The sequence below is a fragment of the Bufo bufo genome, chromosome 3 (genome assembly GCF_905171765.1).
Source record: "Bufo bufo chromosome 3, aBufBuf1.1, whole genome shotgun sequence".
Classification (NCBI taxonomy): domain Eukaryota; kingdom Metazoa; phylum Chordata; class Amphibia; order Anura; family Bufonidae; genus Bufo; species Bufo bufo.
The window spans coordinates 185,023,093-185,043,803 of record NC_053391.1 but is presented as its reverse complement, the minus strand read 5'-3'; the positions used below and the strand labels follow the sequence as shown (position 1 = coordinate 185,043,803).

Here is a 20,711-nt window from a genome sequence, read left to right as displayed (position 1 = left end):
TCGTTTTGTGCAGATTTTTTCCTATCATATTTTGTCCATTCCTTATACGGTATGTACAAGTAAAGGTCAATCCCTTTTTCCTAACATGCATAAGTGGCAGTGCTAATAATTTGGAAATGTCATTTAGAATATGAAATTAGTTCCTTACATGCAAAGGAAGACTGTCACGTGTTAAAAATGTATGCAAGAAAACGTGTTTCATTTAGTAGTGGTTGTGCCTAGTGTTACAATTCACTGCAGCTTTATCGCCTTCAAGTAAATGGACCTGAACTGTAATACCAGACACAGTTTGACTACAAAAATAATTTTAGTGATTTTATTTTTTTTACTTGACACTTAGGGCTTTTTATTAGAATGTTTTTTTGGAGTTTTTTTTCTTTTCTTTTTTAAGGTTTAATTTGGAGGAAACACGCTAATTATTATTAAAAAGTAATTATTGTTTTAAATATAGCTTTTTATTTCTTAAATATTTATTAAAACTGACACAAAAATTAATTATTGCAATGGGTTCCCCATTTTGTGACGATCGTTTTCATATATAACATGTATAGGTTTGAGAGAATAGGGGGACTATAGTCTCTGTTAGCGACTGCATTTTTACATTTAAATTTTTTTTTATTAGTATTTTTTTATTTATTATTTGTATTTATTTATTTTTTGACTCCCCCCCCCCCACCCACTGTTTCCACTGTAACTGGGGCATCCACAGGAGCCCCAGTTACAGGGGAAAACAGCCCCTGTGGGGGCATTACACATTCAGAGCTGATCAGGGTCTCCTTAGACCCTGCAGCTCTGCTCCAGACACCCCCTGGCGGTCACATGACCGCCGGGACTAACAGAGGAAGCCGCACTGCTGCTTCCTGCTCCCTCCACGATGCGCTCAGGTACCGCTCTTGTGCCGGCACAGGAGAAGACAGTATCGGTAATAAACCGCTCCTGTCTTCTCCTCAGGGTCCCTGCTTTGTCTGTCAGCTGGGACCCGACCTGCTCTTGCTAGATTGGGATTAAAGCCCTGCCAGCACGTGTATATACATGCTAGCTGCACGGGGCATGTGCAGATAGCATGTATATAGCCGTATAGCAGTCGGGAAGGGGTTAAGGTGAAAAATGGCAGAGTCCTGAAGGAGTTAGCATAAAAAATATGATGTCAACAATAGGTCATTTTCTGATGACACATTCCCTTTAACTCTCTCCTCTTTCTTATTTCATTATTCACAGGGGAGGTGTTATCAGTGATAGCACTCTCTGTGTGTCAGTCACTGACACCTGTACAGGGGTGTTATTAAGTTCAGAAAAAGCTGAGATTTAAATGTATAAATTGCTCTATAACATGCTGCCTGCAGATTACACTGCATGTTCATGGTGACAGGTTATCGTTACAATACAAAACAATATATTAAAGGGGTTGTTCACCTTCCTGAGCTTCCCCCCTCCCACCGGGTTCCTGCTCCATCGCTCCCACTCGGGCGCCACAAGTCCCAGGTCTACCCACGTCAACATCCTGTGTGATCAGTTCCATCACATTATGGGTCCATTCACATGACCGTGTCCATTTTGCAGATCCACAAAACACGGATACCAATTGCGTGCACACTGCATCTTGGTGCAGACCCATTGACTTCAATGGGTCCGCAATCCACAGGAAGGGCTTCCGTGTGCTTCTGGGTCTGTGAGGCTGTGCCGCAAAAGATAAAACATGTCCTATCCTTTGCCGCATCTTGTGGATTGTGGATCCATTGAAGTCAATCGGTCCGCACTGTGATGTGATATGCACGCAGCAAGTATCCATATTTTGCCGGTTTGTGTTCTGGAAAACGGACATGATCGTGTGAATGGACCCTAATCATTTTTTCCAGTTTCCTAATATATTGTATGGAATATTAAATAGTTCTATTAGAGCTGTCCAACTTGTGCCGCAAAAGACAAGCCCTTATACGGCAATGTGAGTGGAAAAGTTTACAAGGTAAGGAGGAATAACTGAAAATGAAGGTGAACCTGGTCCTTAAAGCGGTTGTCTGGTTTCAGGAGGAAACCAAACAACCCACAGGTTCTGCCGGAAATAAAGAGTAGGTAAGTATTTACAGGTAACTACTTAAAGAGGACCTTCCACCGATTCTTACCCTATGAACTAACTATACAGATATGTAGAGCGGCGCCCGGGGATATCACTGCACTTACTATTATCCCCGGGCGCCGCTCCGTTCTCCTGCTATGCCCTCCGGTATCTCCGCTCACTAAGTTATAGTAGGCGGAGATACCAGTCCCTAAGTTATGGTAGGCGGAGTCTGCCCTAGCGCTGGCCAATCGCAGCGCAGAGCTCACAGCCTGGGAGGTTATTTTCTCCCAGGCTGTGAGCTCTGCAATGCGATTGGCCAGCGCTAGGGCAGACTCCGCCTACCATAACTTAGGGAACGGAGATACCGGAGGACATAGCAGGAGAACGGAGCGGCGCCCGGGGACAATAGTAAGTGCAGAGAGATCCCCGGGCGCCGCTCCACATGTATGTATACTTAGTTCATAGGGTAAGAATCGGTGAAAGGTCCTCTTTAACTATTCTTTATTTTGGGCAGTTAAGGGGTTAATTTCTTTCAAAATACCTCTTGATCTTCTAGCACTACACTTCTGTCTATTCGGTTACCAGTAAAAATATATAACTTCCTGGACTTGACTCTAATAGTACATTGTAAATCATGTATTGTTGGATAAAATACCTTTTGTAAGGGGCGTGGCCTGCACGCTGATGGCGCCGGCTGCTTGATGCTGTAGCTCCGGACCTAAAAACTCCATAACCACCCCAAAGCGGCTAACCCAGCATTTGGGAAGAAACCCTTACGAGCCACATACTTGTCCTATATCATGGGGAAGATAAAAAGGAGGCCAGCCTCGGCTAAACTTTGGTAAAGCAGCAACCTCGGACTCGGGCCTACTGCGTGCCTCACAGTCTGCTTTTCCGGCCTCATCTGTATCCTCGTCAAGCCTGCGTTCAGGCTCTGGGGCAAACGACCGCACGCGCTTGTCCCCTCATCCACTCATGGAGGGTACGCTCCGCTCTCTCCTAGATTCCCTGAGGGTTTCCCTCAAAGACGACATGCGTGGGATGATACAGGAAATGAGGTGAGAAATACAGCAACTTGGAGACCACACAGCCCACGTGGAGCACTAGATGGCGGAGCTGGCCTCGTCGCACAACGCTCTCATTGACGCAAACAAAGCATTGGAGAAAGAGGTCAGTAGACTGCCAAGATATGTGATATAGAGGACAGACACCGCCGCAATAATGTGCGTCTCCGTGGTGTTCCGGATACGGTGGGGCTTTCCGACTTGAAGCCGCTATTGAGGGACATGCTAATGGCCGCACTCCCCACACCCTCAGATATGGATATCACCATTGACCGCATCCACAAAATTCCCAAACCTTCTTTCCTGACCAAACTATTCAATTGTTTCTTCACAACGGAGAACATCCCTAGGGATATGTTATCAGCCACTATAGTCACATTACCTAAACCAGGAAAGACTCCGAACCACCCGGCTAATTTTAGACCCGTCTCGCTGTTAAATGTGGATCTGAAACTCTTTTCTAAACTACTAGCAACTAGATTATACACAGTCTTGCCGGAATTGGTTGCAGAAGACTGGGCTTTGCCCCCAGGCATCAATGTAGAGATGGAACGAGACGTCTTATTAACTTGGTCCAGATAGCAGTGCTTTCCAGGACCCCCACTATCTATCACTTGATGCTGAAAAAGCTTTTGATAGAGTCTATTGGGGGTTCCTGGAGCAGGTTCTGAGCAAATTTGGAATCCAGGGACATATGCTGGTGGCTATTATGGGTCTATACTCTGCCCCAGAGGCGAGGGTGTTGGCCTCTGGTTTTCTCTCTCAGCCCTTCCAAATTACTAATGGCACTCATCAGGGGTGCCCTTTGTCACCTTTGGTGTCTGTGTTGGTCATGGAACTGTTGGCAGAGCTCCTCCTTACCAGCACACTGGTGGAGGGAGTTTGTGTGGGATCCTCGGTCCACACCATTGGACTTTACGCTGATGATGTGGTTCTATCCTTTACCAATCCCACCGAGTCTCTTGCAGCTGCACATACCATCCTAGAACATTTTTCAGCTGTGTCTTACTATAAACTGAATGCTAATAAATCTGCTATTCTACCAGTCCAGATCCAGGAGGAAACCAGAGGCCATATCCAAAGGGGCTATCGCTTTCAATGGGCAGATGACCATATTTCATATCTGGGCATTCTTATCCCCAACTTGGTAGGGAGACTGGTGCCACTTAATTACCAAGTCCTGCAGAGGGAACTGGTGAGTGAATATCTGAAACTTTGCTTGTCCTGGATTGCAAGAATTAATACTGGAAAACTGAGTTTGTATAGGTTCCGTTACATCCCTTTGCGTGTGCCTAATAGTGTTGAGCACGAATATTCGAATAGCGAATTTTTATCGCGAATATCGCCACTTCGAGAATTTGCGAATATTTAGAATATAGTGCTATGTATTCGTTATATCGAATATTCAGCATTTTTTTCCCATCTGAACACATGATTCCTCTCTGCTTCTTGCTTGTGGGGCAATGAGAAGGAAGCAATGTCAAGTTCACAACAATACTTAGTGCACCAATCAGTAATCTGTAGTCAGATGTGAAATTGCACATAATGCGAAAAAATATTCTAATCACTGCCGAATAGCGCAATCGTGAATATATTGGAGCACTTGAGTCTATATGAATATAAAGCTATTCTAATGTTCTGCCGTGCCAACCATTTTCTCCAGTCTCAGGAAACTTATACCAGGTTGAAAAATGTAGCCAAAGTGACCCACGCCTGTATTTCGCGTTACGAATTCGCATTACGTGATTTTTACATTGGCAATTTTTCGCTTTCAATAAAATAATCTCGAATTATCGAAATTTGCGAATATATGACGAATATTCTACAAAATATTTGTGAAATTTTGCAAATTTGAATATAGCTCCTGCCGCTCGTCACTAGTACCTAACTATATACTCACCCATCTCCAAAACAGCATGTTACAGTTGACATGGGGTTCCTCCCCGCCTCGAATCTCCAAAAGGGCCATGTTTCTCTCTATCCCAGATCTTCGCAAATATTATATAGCTAGCCTGATAGACCAGACTAGGAAGTGGTGGCATCCGTCCAATCCTCAAAGATGTCTCCAAATAGAGGAGTCCTTTATTAAAGGACATTCTCTCAACGCTTTCTTAGCAGCCCATACCCTAAGCAAGCTCACATATCATCTCCTTCTACTCACCATGCAGACCTTCCTGTTGGAAGAGGACTTGGATGCCCACACTCCCTTGTCTCCAGAACTGGTGAATCTGATCATTGGTCTAGATGGCATTCAGCTATCCTTCCGATGGTTAGTGTCACATATTGTGACGGCTACGCACAAGGTAATAGCGAGACATTGGAAACAACCTGTCACCCCTAACATATCGGAGGTTACCCAAATGGTAAACTTACATATGATGTATGAGCTGGTTTTTGCCCCCTCCTTACAATCCAGGATAAGAGCACACAACCAATAGCTGATGTGGCTCTCTAGCGCACACGCCACTCCGCTGCCGACCGCCTTACTATAAAAGAATGTTGACGGTCTCACTAGCCCAGGTGCAGGTCCTCTTTACAGTTCACTATGGCTGCCTGCTATGAAAACTCTCTCTTACAATTGTATATGCAAAGTACTCCGGTCTCATGTCTTATACTGTATATGTAAATGGCTATTTACCAGGGAAAGAGAACCATCTCACTAGCGCCACCTTTTGGATGTGGCTTCCTATGAGTAAAAGTCTGACTTTTTAAGTAGCCTTAGCACAAGAAAAAATAGCCAAGCCAAATATCCATCCGCAGATAGTTGTTTTGGGGGCTTTCCCATCATAAGTACAGAGTAGGATTCTGTGTGATGCCTTGGATGCAGCTGCAGCCCAAGGAGCGTGCTTTCTACACCCGTGCAACAAAAAACGTGCACTAGTTTACGGTTCATAGCACACCTTCTCCCAAAGAAGAAGGGCCCCCCATAAACCTTTCCCAGTCCCTCCGGGCCAGAAGGCTCCCGCAAGGGACCGAGACAAAACAGGCAAACCCCAGCTAAAGCCGGGGGTACGCCAAGTCTGTGCTCCGGCTTCCACCTAGGCTGCCACCCAAGGTGTGGAGCTAAGGGTGTGTGTGTGTGGCCATCCTGGTTCCGCACCCCGCTGCAAAACCCCTTGGGCTCTCCCTTCGGGGAGAGTCCAGCCTAGTAGTTAAAGCACCTTGGATGCAGCTAGTGTAGAGACTAAGGGCTATATGGCGACACTGGTCACGGACAGGATGCAGAGTAGCGGGGATCCCATAGAAATGACTTTGATCACAGTGTGAGTCGGAAATTATCCAGCAGTGTTGGATTTTGTGTGACTTGCGCAGCAACCTATTCATTTCTATGGGATCACCGCTGCTCTACGATCCTGGCTGCGACAAGTTTGTGCTGTGTCACTCTATCCTTGGTGGCAATGCTCTTTTGGAAAATAATATGCTAAGAGGTATCTCCTAGGGAACCATCTCGCCAGCGCCACCTTTTGGAAGTCAAAGTCTGACTTTTTAACAAGCCTTGGGACATTACACAGGATACCATATTTCCAGGATAACACTGAACATTTTATTGCAAGTTTAAAAAAGAGAAGCACAAAGTCACCCACACCGAAAATCCATACAAGTAGGGGCCCCAAAACATAACTGTATCTTTCTTGTTTGATTGACAGTGCCCTAGATTTCATAGATGATAGAAATGATGCAGGGCAAGTCAGGTGCGCTGAATGGAGTGGCTCCACCCTTGGTGCACTGAACAGAGCGATTCCACCCTTGGTGCACTGAATGGAGCGACTCCACCCATGGTGCACTGAATGGAGCGACTCCACCCATGGTGCACTGAATAGAGCGACTCCACCCATGGTGCACTGAATGGAGCGACTCCACCCATGGTGCACTGAATGGAGCGACTCCACCCATGGTGCACTGAATAGAGCGACTCCACCCATGGTGCACTGAATGGAGCGACTCCACCCATGGTGCACTGAACGGAGCGACTCCACCCATGGTGCACTGAACGGAGCGACTCCACCCATGGTGCACTGAATGGAGCGACTCCACCCATGGTGCACTGAACGGAGCGACTCCACCCATGGTGCACTGAATGGAGCGATTCCACCCTTGGTGCACTGAACGGAGCGATTCCACCCTTGGTGCACTGAATGGATCGACTCCACCCATGGTGCACTGAATGGAGCGACTCCACCCATGGTGCACTGAATGGAGCGACTCCACCCTTGGTGCACTGAACGGAGCGATTCCACCCTTGGTGCACTGAACGGAGCGATTCCACCCTTGGTGCACTGAATGGAGCGACTCCACCCATGGTGCACTGAATGGAGCGACTCCACCCATGGTGCACTGAATGGAGCGACTCCACCCATGGTGCACTGAATGGAGCGACTCCACCCATGGTGCACTGAATGGAGCGACTCCACCCATGGTGCACTGAATGGAGCGACTCCACCCATGGTGCACTGAATGGAGCGACTCCACCCATGGTGCACTGAGCAGAGTGGCTCCACCCATGGTGCACTGAATGGAGCGACTCCACCCATGGTGCACTGAATGGAGCGACTCCACCCATGGTGCACTGAATGGAGTGGCTCCACCCATGGTGCACTGAGCAGAGTGGCTCCACCCTTGGTGTACTGAATGGAGTGGCCTTGCCTACGGCGCACTGAAATCTTTATTTGCGTAAAAAAGATTAGAGGCCCAGATTTCTACAAGAAAGGTATGGTTCATGTTTTGGGGTGTCTACTGTTGTGGTAAATATTAATAGTTGTAATTAGCTCGCATCAAAGTTTGTGTAAGGAAAAAGGTAAGTCTCCCCCCTCAGCCCCAGTCAGAGACAAACACACGTGTTACCATCTTCCTTGAAAATCCTGAGAGACTCCCCCGCGCTTCTCAGTCTGCTCACCTTTTATTTACTAACAAAAGGTGTAAAAGGGGCTGGCCCAAGACAAGGATACAGAAAGTGATAACATGCAGGAAGTGATGTCAAAGGACAGGGTGGGGCAATCAATGTGGCTAGGACAATGCACACGCCCCATCCCTGTCAGCATTCAACACTGCTCAAAGGTGATCAGTGTCTAATAAAGATCATTCTACTGGTTCCCATAGGTTTGAAATTATCTGCGAGACATTGCTACAGCTATTGTCAGTATACGGTACTAGTATACCGACAAGGCAGATATGCATGTCTTAAAAGCAGACATTTCTCCAAGACACAGGGAGACAGATGACAAACTATAAAAACACACACACATCCTAAAGTAAAATGTCCGCATAATAAAATTTCCACAACACTACTCTACATGGTGGAATGTTTACTATGATTTGGGAGGTAACAGACTCCCTTTAAAATAGGGGGAAATGGTCAGGGTTCAGAATGTGAGGGCGCTTTTTCACTAAAAACTGTCAATCTTAGTAAATATGGACTAGAGAGTTCAGTTATGCTATGGACGCTTTTGCTGTCACTTCATTTTGGCCCCTTTCAGTAATGAAATCTGATAGCCAGCATTATGGGTGAACACAATGACTGTTCAGAATACTGGTGACATGGTTAAATAAAGTTGTTAAAAAAAGAAGCTTGAATAGACCGTGTCACTAGGTAACCAGCAGAGAAACAATGCTGTCTCCATGGTAGCGGCAGCTCAGTGACCAGGCCACCAGGCAGACTGCTGCTGATCATCATGGCTCTGCCGTTCCTGCCAGGAAACTCCTTTAACCGCAGTGTAAGTGTGAATTCTGTTCTAATCAACAGTTTTCTTCAGGTTCCCACCTCTCATATGACCCAGGATCAGTACCAGTATCAGACGATCATGTTGTACTGTATGTGACTACAACTCCAAGCGTACTGCAGGCTATCAGAAAATGCTGGGACATGTAGTCTATCCACATTTGCAGACCCGTGTTCTGTGAGACAGATTACATTGAATTTATAAATCTTTTAATGTCTTTTTTCAGCCTTGTTCTGCCGTAAATGCCTCATGCACACAAACGTATTTTCTTTCCGTGTCCATTCAGTTTTTTTTTGCGGACCATATGCGGAACCGTTCATTTCAATGGGTCCGCAAAAAAAACGGAAGTTACTCTGTGTGCATTCCATTTCAGTATGTCCGTATTTCCGTTCCGCAAAAAAATAGAACATGTCCTATTATTGTCCGCATTACGGACAAGGATAGTACTGTTCTATTAGGGGCCGCAAAATACGGAATGCACATGGATGTCATCCGTATTTTTTGCGGATCCGTTTTTTGCGGACCGCAAAATACATACGGTCGTCTGCATGAGCCTGAAATCTGAGGCTCACCCTCTGCTACAGATTTGCATTGTGCATCTAATGAGGCTATAATCTGCGTGCGGACACCCAGTGGGGGTCATTTGTTATAGCGATTTGCGCTTGTATTTGTCTCATTTTTCCTTGTTTGGACAGACTTATTTACTAATCACACTGCGCCTGTTTTGGGGTCTTTCTAGACTGGTCGGTTTCATAGTGTGGGCGTGGCTAGTTGTGCATTGTTTCAGTCGATTTATCTTGGTGCGCCTTTTTTAAGTATGAATTTGGCGAAAAGCGAGTCTTATTTTTCCTCCGCTCCGGGGTGGTGTACGTCTGTCGCTCTGTGATGTGTGGGGGGCTGTGCGCCTCTTCACAATCATAAAAACGTGTATATGGCTTTGACTTTTTATTTAAAGGGTTTCTATCACTTTGTTTCACCTATTTAGCTTTCAGACACTAGCGATCCGCTAGTGTCTGCTTTATCTAACCATCCTAATATAAGAGCTTATTGTCCTGCCGTTTAGCTAAAAAAATAACTTATATAGATATGCAAATGAGCCTCTAGGTGCTATGGGGGCGTGATTAGCACCTAGAGGCTCCGTCTACCTTAACAAACTGCCGCCGCCCAGCGCGTCCCTCCAGCCCGCCCATCTCCAGCTGAAGCGATCCTCTCCGTGCGCGTCTCTGTTCTGCGCATGCGCAGTGAATGTCTGATGCTTCCCTGCTCAGACATCTCCACTGCGCCTGTTCCTCGGAGCACTATGACGTCATCGGCGCAGGCGCAGTGGAGATGTCTGAGCAGGGAAGCGATCAGACATTCACTGCGCATGCGCCGAATACGAGGAGCATCGCATTCCGGAGGAGATGGGCGGGCTGGAGGGACGCGCTGGGCGGCGGCAGTTTGTTAAGGTAGACGGAGCCTCTAGGTGCTAATCACGCCCCCATAGCACCTAGAGGCTCATTTGCATATCTATATAAGTTATTTTTTTAGCTAAACGGCAGGACAATAAGCTCTTATATTAGGATGGTTAGATAAAGCAGACACTAGCGGATCGCTAGTGTCTGAAAGCTAAATAGGTGAAACGAAGTGATAGAAACCCTTTAATATGTGACTTTTTGGGCACATTTGCACCTATTTTGTACGCCAACCAGCTGGTAGGCTAATTGTACACGATCCACCCAAGCCCTGAAGAATACAAAGATGCCTCGCCTAGTTAGACTCCTTATAAATACTATGGCTGGTCTAATCGCACGCTGCAAAACAGACGCGCATGATAAATGACCCCCAGTGTGTTTCTGGCCGGTCTCCGCTCAGAACCTGAACCAGTAGGGACATGCCCTTTCTTTCAATGTATTTATGAACGCAGCACGGTTTCCCATTTAAAACAATAGAAGATTTCAGCGCAGAATTCGCTGGGAGATCTGCCCAGAAAGTCCTTCATGTGGACAAGCCGAACCCTTGCTGCGGAGCATGTACTGTAAGCTTCTATTGTCAACAGGGATGATTTATCTGAAATTGACTATAGAACTTGGGACCATAGAGGCAGCGTAAGGTTGTGAATGTACCGTATATCCACGGGCCGCTCTGTACAGATATCCTTACATCTCTGTATCCCATAGTTATGTTAAAGGGGTTATCCCATAACTAATGGAAATCAGACATCTTATAGTACATGACAAAGCTAGAACCAGCCCTAGGGTTGCCACCCCGCCGGTATCTCACTGGCAAGGCTGGTATTTTAGTCGCCCAGTTGGTGCCAGTAATTTTATTTTTTATTTTTCTACAAGGACTGTTGTTAATGATCTCTTCCATTGTGGAGCACTCATTAGTGCAACCTTTACCCCCCCCCCACACACACTTGTGTTAAAGGGATTCTGTCATGAGATTTGAGGCCTATAACCTAAACATATGGCCAGGTCCCTACTAATACCCTGAATCCGAAGCTGACCTTATTAAATGCGCCTGTGGCTCTATTAGCATATAAAACAGGTTTTTATAACCTGTCATTCACCTACCTAATGTGTCCAAGGGGACGTCGCTTCATACAGGGTGCCCGGCTGCAGCCATCTCCGTCTGGTGCCCAGCGCCGCCTTCCCAGTAGAAATCGCCACCCTCCCTTTCTATAGAGCCGCCTTCCTCACCTCAGCGCTGCCTCCGAAATCGTCCGCTCTCCTCAGCCAGATCCCGCGCGTGCGCACTAGGTATAACCTGATGCGCCCGTGCGGACTCCTGGCAGCGGCCCCGTTGTGTCAAGTGCGCATGCGCCGTCCAGCACACTTCGCTCAAACCTGCCTTGACCGCCCTATTGCAGCCGTCCTCTCACACAGGATCTGTCTGAGGGGGCGGAGGATTTCGGAGGCGGTGCTGAGGTGAGGGAGGCGGCGCTGAGGTGAGGAAGGCGGCTCTATAGAAAGGGCGGCCGGCAATTTCTACTGGGAAGGCGGCGCTGGGCACCAGATGGAGATGGCTGCAGCCGGGCACCCTGTATGAAGCGACGTCCCCTTGGACACATTAGGTAGGTGAATGACAGGTTATAAAAACCTGTTTTATATGCTAATAGAGCCACAGGCACATTTAATAAGGTCAGTTTCGGATTCCGGGTATTAGTAGGGACCTGGCCATTATGGGAGCATTATTCTTACTGGGGGCACTAATGGGGCATTATTCATTCTGGGGTGCACTACTGGGGCCATTACTCTTACTGGGGGGCACTAATGGGTGGCATTAATTCTGGGGTGCACTAATAGGGGCATTACTGGGAGGCAATAATGGCAGCATTACTATTACTGGAGGCACTAATATTGCTGTGTGGCACTAATGGGGGCAGTATTAATTCTGGGGGCACTAATGGGAGCATTAATATTATTGGGAGGCACTAATTAGGGTATTATTAATTCTGGGGGGCACTCATGGAGGCATTACTATTATTGGGGCAATATTCATTCTGGGGGGCGCTAATGGGGGCATTATTAATGCTGGGGGACACTAATGGGGGCATTAAAGGGGTTATCCGACACTAACAAATGCTCCCCCCATATGCCGGGGCCCTCACACTGATTCTACTTACCTGACTCCCTGCTCCCCACGCCGGTCTTGGTCACCGCACCGCCGCTTTTCCCCGGTGTCGGGGACAAACCTCCCTAGTATCGTTGGTGACACTAGGGAGGCTAGTCTCCGTCACTGCCTGCCATTGGCTGCCCCCTCCCGACACCGGATGTTTTTATCCACTCACGGGAAAAAGCAGCAGTGGCGGTGCGGGGACCAAGAGCGGAGCGGGGAGCGGGGAGCCAGGTAAGTAGAATCAGTGTGAGGAGCCCGGCATATAGAGGAGCATTTTCTAGTGTCAGATAACCCCTTTAATATTACTGGCGGGCACTAATAAAGGCATTCATATTACTGGAGGGCACTAATGAAGGCATTAATATTACTGGGGTATCACTAATGGAGACATTAATATATTATTGTGAACCACAGTATGACAGTGACAACACCCCGTGTTAAGCCACACCCCCACAACCACAGCTCGTATTGGGGGTGTGGCTTAACTTGGCCAGTACTTTTTGTTGGGAAAGGTGGCAACCCTACCTGTACCTCACATGGGTATGGCTGTGTATACAGAGACAGCTGTCGATCACTGATAGGAGCGCCTCAGAATGAGCAGGAATGTAAATGATTAAATTACAGGTTATAAAACCTATAGATCAATCTGCTCAGCTCCTCCTGCTCTATCACATGCTGATTGCACTGCATTTTCATGGTGACAGGTTCCCTTTAAGCAGGAAGCCCATGGATTTATCAATAATCCATTGCGATAAATGGAACTGATTATTATTTTTTAAACAGAATCTTAAACAGCCCCATAGTCGTCTTCATCTCTTTATACACTTATCAATTTGGTTTGGGTTCATGTATCAAAAGTGTGATCTTGTGACCCATAGAAGAGGTTCAGCTTTTATTTCCAGACATAGGGAAAATTTCAGCCTGAGGGTCTCTAATTGGCAAGTTGATTAGTGTCATTTTTAGACGACCCAGTCTACACTAAATTGGGGACAAAAGATCGTTACTGTGATCAGTCATCCTCTATACACTTTGCATATTGATAGAATCATATCCCCTCTTTACAGAAGATGTGTTGCTGATTAACCACTATATTTGGTGCCCCATGAAAGATGCGATCACCCTACAAACAAACATTTTGCCCATTTCTCATGATCAGTCGCATGTTTACATGGGGCAATGATCGCGAACAAGTATTTTTTCTGTTGCCAACCACCGGCCCGTGTAAAAGGGTCCATACTAGTAGGTTCTTCTTCCAGATGCTTGTGGAGACATGGGTTGGTACCAGACATTTTATTGTACGGAGATGTTGGCAGTCATTACTCATATGACTGCCTGGTGAACTACAATCAGTAAGTTCAAATGTAAAAATTCTACCAGTATACAAGTAGTAAGACCCCTAGAGGCTGTAGACAGCGTATCACATATTTCTTCATCCTTTCTCTTTTAAGTTGAAGTTCACATCTGTGGTTGAGGTTCCAAACAAAAAAAAAAAGGACCAAATTCCACCAAATGCAGTGGTATTTTGTCCAGCAGCATTCCAATATTCATGCCAAAAACCTGATGGACCCCATTATAGTGCCAGCGGTGTCTAGCATTTATTGGGTCCAGCAATTCCAGTACTCTGTTCCTATGCCAGAACCGAATACTGGAATTTGTCCACAGATGTTAACCTAGCCTTTAATGAAAGAGCAATAAAAACTGTAACAAAACAAAAAAGGGAGAACTTGACCAAATCAGAGATACTTGTAATTAGTCATAATCCTTGAGGTGGGCTGACTTTCTCAACGTTCTGCCAGCTCGAGTAACATAAGATGTTTCTTCATAAACATCTATCTGGCCAGACGCCTCACCCAGATCTTCAGCTCAAAGTGTCCCTGCTGCTTCCTTGCTTCTACTTGCAGTTTCATTGATTTGAATCTCAAAATACTCTTCAAAGGGACATGTGTCATCTCATCTCAAGAGTTTTTGCCAAATGTCTCAAATCTCTTCCCATTCGTTTTCCTTACCTCTGTTACAATTCCATAGAACCGAGGTCCATGTTTCAGAACTACCTTTGCTTTTTGCCAGTGTTCTTCATATTTGCCGGCTGGCTAAATTCTGTGAAGATCGGGCAGATCCTATACAGATTCATTATGATAGAAGACTTGCCTATCTTGATTCCTCTTCTGTTTGGCTTTAATATTTCCTATAAGCTTTGGCTTTAGCAGATGATTAGCAATTGGTAAGAGAGACATTGCCTGCTCCTTAGTCTCTTTTCTGGGCTGTTGTCTACACCTTGTGAGAGGGTGTATCTGTGTTCCAGATAGGTAGATACTGTATATCTGTACCTAGCTGTTTTGCTTTCACCATGAGTCTTTTATCTGTATTCACTGCTGACTCTGCTTCAACATTTCTCTGAGGATATCCTGGAGATGACATCTGCTGCTCAGATTCCCACATCTAAATGAACTTTTTGAACTCTTCATATTTGACGATTGTTAGCTTTTACTACATATTGTACTGTCTGTCAACAGACTGTTGTAAAAACTACGTTATATCTGGTACCATTTTATAACTAGTGTTAGATATGGCATGTACATCCAATTTGATTGGCTGATGTATAGAGTACCCTATTATGGGTTTTCAGTGTTTGAATATCATGTCTGAAGAGCAGATGTTCTGATGAACTCCTTTTGACAAATGGCTCAAGCTTAGAACAGTTCTGGGGATCTTTAGTAATGGGCACAAGTTACAGAGGTTTTCCGAGATCTTTATACTGATGAACTGTTCTCTGGATAGGTCAACAGTACAGTGGCGTACATAGAGAAGTAAGGGCCCCATAGCAAGAATCAAACCAGGCCCCCCACACAAGACAGAAGGGTTTCTGCCCAAACCCTTTTCAAAGGACCCTTGGGCCATTTTTTCCACTGTCTCATTTGCTAAAAGTTGTTCCTTTAGAGCAGGAATGCACAACCTGCGGCCCGCTGGCCGCATGCGGCCCCCAGAGCCATGGTTTGCGGCCCCCGCCCTGCTGGGCAGAAACACAGCTGATCCTGCAATCAGCTGTGTTTCTGCACAGAGCGCCGCACAGCAGATGGATCACAGGTTTTGCTTGTGCACTGTATCAGGAGCAGAAAGGGTCCCCGGCTATTAGTGAGAGCGGGGAAGCCGAGGAGAAGACAGAAGCGCTTTATTAGCGATTCTGCCTTCTCCTCTATGAGCGCTCTGCAGTGTAGACCCAGCGATCACGTGATCGCTGGGTGTCTCGGGAACAGAGGAGCGCTGCCCTGGTACAAAGCCTCCGCAGCAGGCTGGTTTCCCTGTAACTGGGGCTCCTTTGGATGCTCCAGTTACAGTGGAAAAAGTACAAAAAAAATTCACTTATTGTCTCCCAAAGGTCTTTTAGTGACCTCTTGGGGACAAATTATGTGGTAAAAATATATTTTAAAAAAAGTAAAAAAATGATAAAAAAAAAATTGAAAACTAAATAAATAAAAAAAAAAGGAAAAAGTGCTTAATAAAAGAGTGTTCACTGTCCCACCACAGTCTTTTTATGAAAAAGTGCAAAATTTTAAAAAGTGACAGTGTCCCCCAAGGTCTTTTTATGACCTCTTGGGGGACATATTATGTAGCAGAAATAAAAAAAATAAAAATTCATACATAAAAGAAAAGACACCCACACCAATCAAAACCGTCACCATTACCGCCCCATTCACGTGAAACTTTTCATATTATATAGCAAAATACACAAAATAGAGAACTAATTATAATAATTTATTTTGGCGTCAGTTTGCATATTTAAAGAATAAGGATAGTTTGAAAAAATATATACTTTTAAAAAAACGTTTTGTACAGTTTCCCCCAAATAAAAATTGTTGCAAAAATTATCTTGGTAGTCCAACAAATAAGATAGTTACAACCATTTGAACCACCACGCGCGCTAAATCACAAAAAAGTGTCTGGTCATTAAGGCCTTTTCGGGCCTGGTCATTCAAGCGTTAACCAATAGGCGCCTTCCCCACTAGCAAGGTAATGTGCTTACTGGTTACTGCAGGACGCCTATAACTGGATTGGCAGGAGATGTGATAACCAGTGAGCTCCGTCCTCTGCAGTGAAGGAAACCGCTGATTTATAAATAGGAGGCAGGATGGAAGGAAATGTCGCCACTTTTCTGGTAAAAATTATTTTTAACAAGTTCCTGCAGCATGGCCTCTGAAATAGAAAATTCATAATTACTTGCTCCACTCCGCTCTGGTCCTCTGCGCTGCCTCCGCTGCCTCCATCTTCCGGTTCCTGCTCTGTTTACACCTGACAGTGCATGGCCATGGTCACTTGCACGGCTCCAGTCAATGACTGGCTTCAGCAGTGACTTGCTACTTGTGGCCACATAACCGCCTAAGCCAGTCATTGTCTGGAGTGGTGTATGACCATGTCCATGCACTGCCAGGTGTAAACAGCGGAGGCAGTTCGGAGAGGCGGGGAGCAGGTAAGTATGATGCTGGGTTCACACCTGAGCGTACCGAAGGAGCGCTCTGTATGCGCAATTTTATCGTGCGTTTACAGACGCGGCTCCGGCAACAAGCAACGCCCATTGTCGCGCGTTCCCGGAAGTCTATGTACGGGAACGAGTGACCATACGCCCCAAAGAAGTGTCTGTACTTCTTGGGGCGTAGGGCGTTTTGCAGCGCGTTCGTACGCGCTGTAAAACGCTCAGATGAGAACCATGCCCATAGGGGATCATTGGTTCTTGCCTGTTGAGCGTTTTATAGCGCGTAGGAACGCGCTGTAAAACGCTCAGGTGTGAACCCAGCCTAACTCTTCGGTTTCAGGGGCTATGCTGCAGCACGATATTTGGGACAATTACTGGGAACAAGTGTTCATAGGAGCGCTCATATCTTATATCTGGCCGGTATAATCGTGCAGCTGATCAGTTGATAAACAAGCAATCGCTCATTTGTCGGCTGATTTGCATATTTTATCAGGATGAAAGATGTTCGATTATCTGCAGCACGACTGTGGCAGTGATCACTCCTCCCCAGTCACTTTGCACTGGCTTGTGTAATAGGCAGATGAGCGCCGATCAACATTTTTTTAATTTGCGGCCCCTTGAAATAGAGCTATGTGACAATGCGGCCCACAGACCAAAAAAGGTTGTGCACCCCTGCTTTAGAGGGTAGCGTCCTGACCAAATTTTCACCTCGAGTAGAAGAGGGGATAATCCCAACTAAGACTGGGCCCCCTCTTGCCCTGGGCCCTATAGCAGTTGCATGGTCTGCCACTATGGTAGTTATGCCCCTGCATCAGTATCTTATCGGTGGGGTTCCAACTGTTTGAGAAGGCACTGGCGCTAGCAGGCCGCGGCCTTCTCACAGACTTCCCTAGGCTGTGTGGTGACACGTTTATTGGTCACATGGCCTAGGCGCAGCTCATCTCCATTGAAGTGAAAGGGGCTGAGATGCGATCACAAGCACAGCCACTATCAAATGAACGGCGCTGTGATCTGGGGATGTCCTAGGTGTGCAGACCCCCACCAATCAGATAATGATCTTGGAAAACCCATTTAACTCTTGAGAGTTTGCCTTCACTCATGTCAAATAGTATATGAGATAAAGATATCTGATGTTGGAATATTGTTGCTGACATTTTTAGGAGACAGTGACTGGCATTTGCAGAGGCATTGTTGCTGTCATGATAAGGCCTCATGCACACAACCGTATGTATTTTGCGGGCCGCAAACCAGGGATCCCCAAAATTCAGTTACTGGTCATTTGTCCTGTATTGCTGTATTGGCCTCATTGTCAAAATGCCTATTCTTTTCTTCTAAAAAGACAAGAATAGGACATGTTCTATTTTTTCTGCAGGGCAGACATACGGATGTGGACAGCACACATAGTACTGTCTAGATTTTTTGCAGCCCCATTGAAATGAATGGCATCCAGTCCACAAAAAATGTAGATAGGATGTGGAAAAAAAATTAAGTTGTGTGCATGAGGTCTAAGGTTCTGTTCACATGTGTGTTTATGATGGAAATCACACTTTTCTTATTCCACCCCATCTAGAATTTATTTCCGACTAGATTGTAAGAAAATATTAAATGGTGCTATTAGAAAAATACAACCTGTCCTGCAAAAAAAAACAAGCCCTTATACAGCTATGTGAATGGAAAAATAAAAAAATTATGGTTCCTGGAAGACAGGGAGTAAAAAAACGAAAAAAAAAAAAGAAAGAAAAAGGCTGCGTCACAAGTAGGGTATTGTAGAGCATGTGTCATTTTGTGTAACTGTGTCATTTTAGTGTTCTATAGCACTGGCTGCACACCTGGAATATGAATACAGAAGTGGCAGAAGATGTTAGTAAATCAGGTGTATGGTATGTGACTTGAAAGTTGCACCCCATTTTCCAGACAGAAAATAAATTGTGGCCCAGATTTACTAATGTGTCTGCTCCAAAATTCTGCCTAATAAGTGGCACATCTGGGCGCATCTAGGGGTTCTATACTTTTCTCGCTCAACAAGGGTGCAGGGCTTATTATAAAGGGATGGAGCTTCATGAGATGGGGGCGGACCTAAGATACATCAATTCTGACATAAAAATCTGTCTCAAAGTAAGCCAGCCAATAGTTGGTATATGTACCTTTTTTTCTCTCGATATAATTATTCTAGAAAATTAAAAAATATAATTAACTCCTGTTGTGCCAAAACTTTATTGTAGGCCATTTATTATTGAATCCCTTAAAGCGGTTGTCTCATCTCAGACAATGAGGGTATATCGCTAGGATCTACCCCCATTGTCTGATAGGTGCAGGAACCGCACCTATATCAAGAATGGAGCCCCGAAAGTGGTGGAGGGTGCACTGTGCACACGCAGCCGCCTTCCATGCATTTCTATGGGGCCGCCGAAAATAGCAGAGCACTGGCTCGGCTTTTTCTGTTGGCCCATAGAAGTGAATGGGAGCGGTGGCCGGTCATGAGCGGTGCGCTCCCATTCACTTCTATGGTGAGAGCGCTGGGTGGTGGCGCAGATCGGAGTCCTCTAGCCACCACTTTGCGGGACTTCGTTCTCGGTATAGGTGTGGGTCCTAGCGATATGCCCCCATTGTCTGCGATGAGACAAGCACTTTAACACCACAGAAATGATCCCTTCTCTAGTTTTTTGGAGGTTACAGATAGATCCCTTTTTTTACAGGTGTCTGATCTCTCCTGATTTCTCAAATCAAATAAAATTCTTTCATTCTTTAGTCTCTAATTCTTTAATGTCTCAAAGTTGTAAATTGCCATTTCAAACCACTGATAATCAATAAAGTTGCAAAGTGAAAAAAAAAAAAAAGAAAGAGTAAGAGTCACTAGGTAACCAGCAGAGAAACAATGCTGTCTCCATGGTAGCGGCAGCTCAGTGACCAGGCCACCAGGCACACTGCTGCTGATCATCATGGCTCTGCCATTCCTGCCAGGAAACTCCTTTAACCGCAGTGTAAGTGTGAATTCTGTTCTAATATGAAGCTGCAGTTGTAGTCGGGTCTTTTCTGCCCCACGCCCAGGAAAGCAGATCAATAATGGGGTCCTCCAGCAAGTGTATACAAAATAGGAGCATTAGGGGTGTTGTCTAATGGTCTTGTAAGCTCTACAATTATTACCATCACTATCATCCTGCTCTGCCACCTGTGCTTCTCTGGCCATTGTGAAACTACAACTCCCAGCATTCCAGGTTATCAACAAACGTACATTCGAAGTTTGCAGACCTCCTACGCTGATAAGAACTGTCTGAATTGATAGTCTCCTGAAAAGTCTCCCGACATGTATACTGAGTACATTGCTTATTGACCCGGTATATGTTTACATGGTTTTTGAGGGATTCCTATTTCCTCCTATATTAAAAAAAAATGTAGTTATAGATTTGGAGATAGATGTATGTTCACAGCGCTTTTTGGGTCACATAGGCTATAATGGGTTCATCATATATGTGAGCTGTTATGTCTTAGCATCTTATTTTTTTATGTATTAGAAAGCGTTGCCGATTCTGATTTCCAAAACCCGGCCAAAAAGTGTTTGCAATAGGAGTAAATAGGGAACGTACAGTATGCAATTGCATAGTATACAGCTGCATATGTCGGTGCACATACTGCCATATACTGTACGGTACAGCCAGATTTGTGCAGCAAAGTTTGAACAGAAAAAAGTGTTAATGGGATTTTACAATCTGAGTACACATTAACCAAATTTACCTGTGATTGTTGTTAAACTATATCTGACTTGCTGGAGGTCACAAGTGCCATTTTGCGCCTTATTGCCCACCCTT

The 20,711-nt window shown here is 45.5% G+C and overlaps 1 protein-coding gene across 2 annotated transcripts in view; it reads left to right on the top strand.

Moving 5' to 3' along the window:
* The first annotated feature begins 8,776 nt into the window (after window positions 1-8,776).
* EFHC2 (EF-hand domain containing 2) overlaps window positions 8,777-20,711 on the top strand; it is a 103,362-nt gene continuing 91,427 nt past the window's right edge. The window contains exon 1 of one of the 2 annotated variants that reach the window (XM_040421837.1): window positions 8,777-8,831. In XM_040421837.1, the coding sequence (XP_040277771.1) occupies window positions 8,790-8,831 (42 nt within the window). In that variant the 5' untranslated portion in view covers window positions 8,777-8,789. Of the gene's footprint in view, window positions 8,832-19,804; window positions 19,887-20,711 lie in introns of those variants that run through there. The other variant, XM_040421836.1, reaches the window with a different exon arrangement.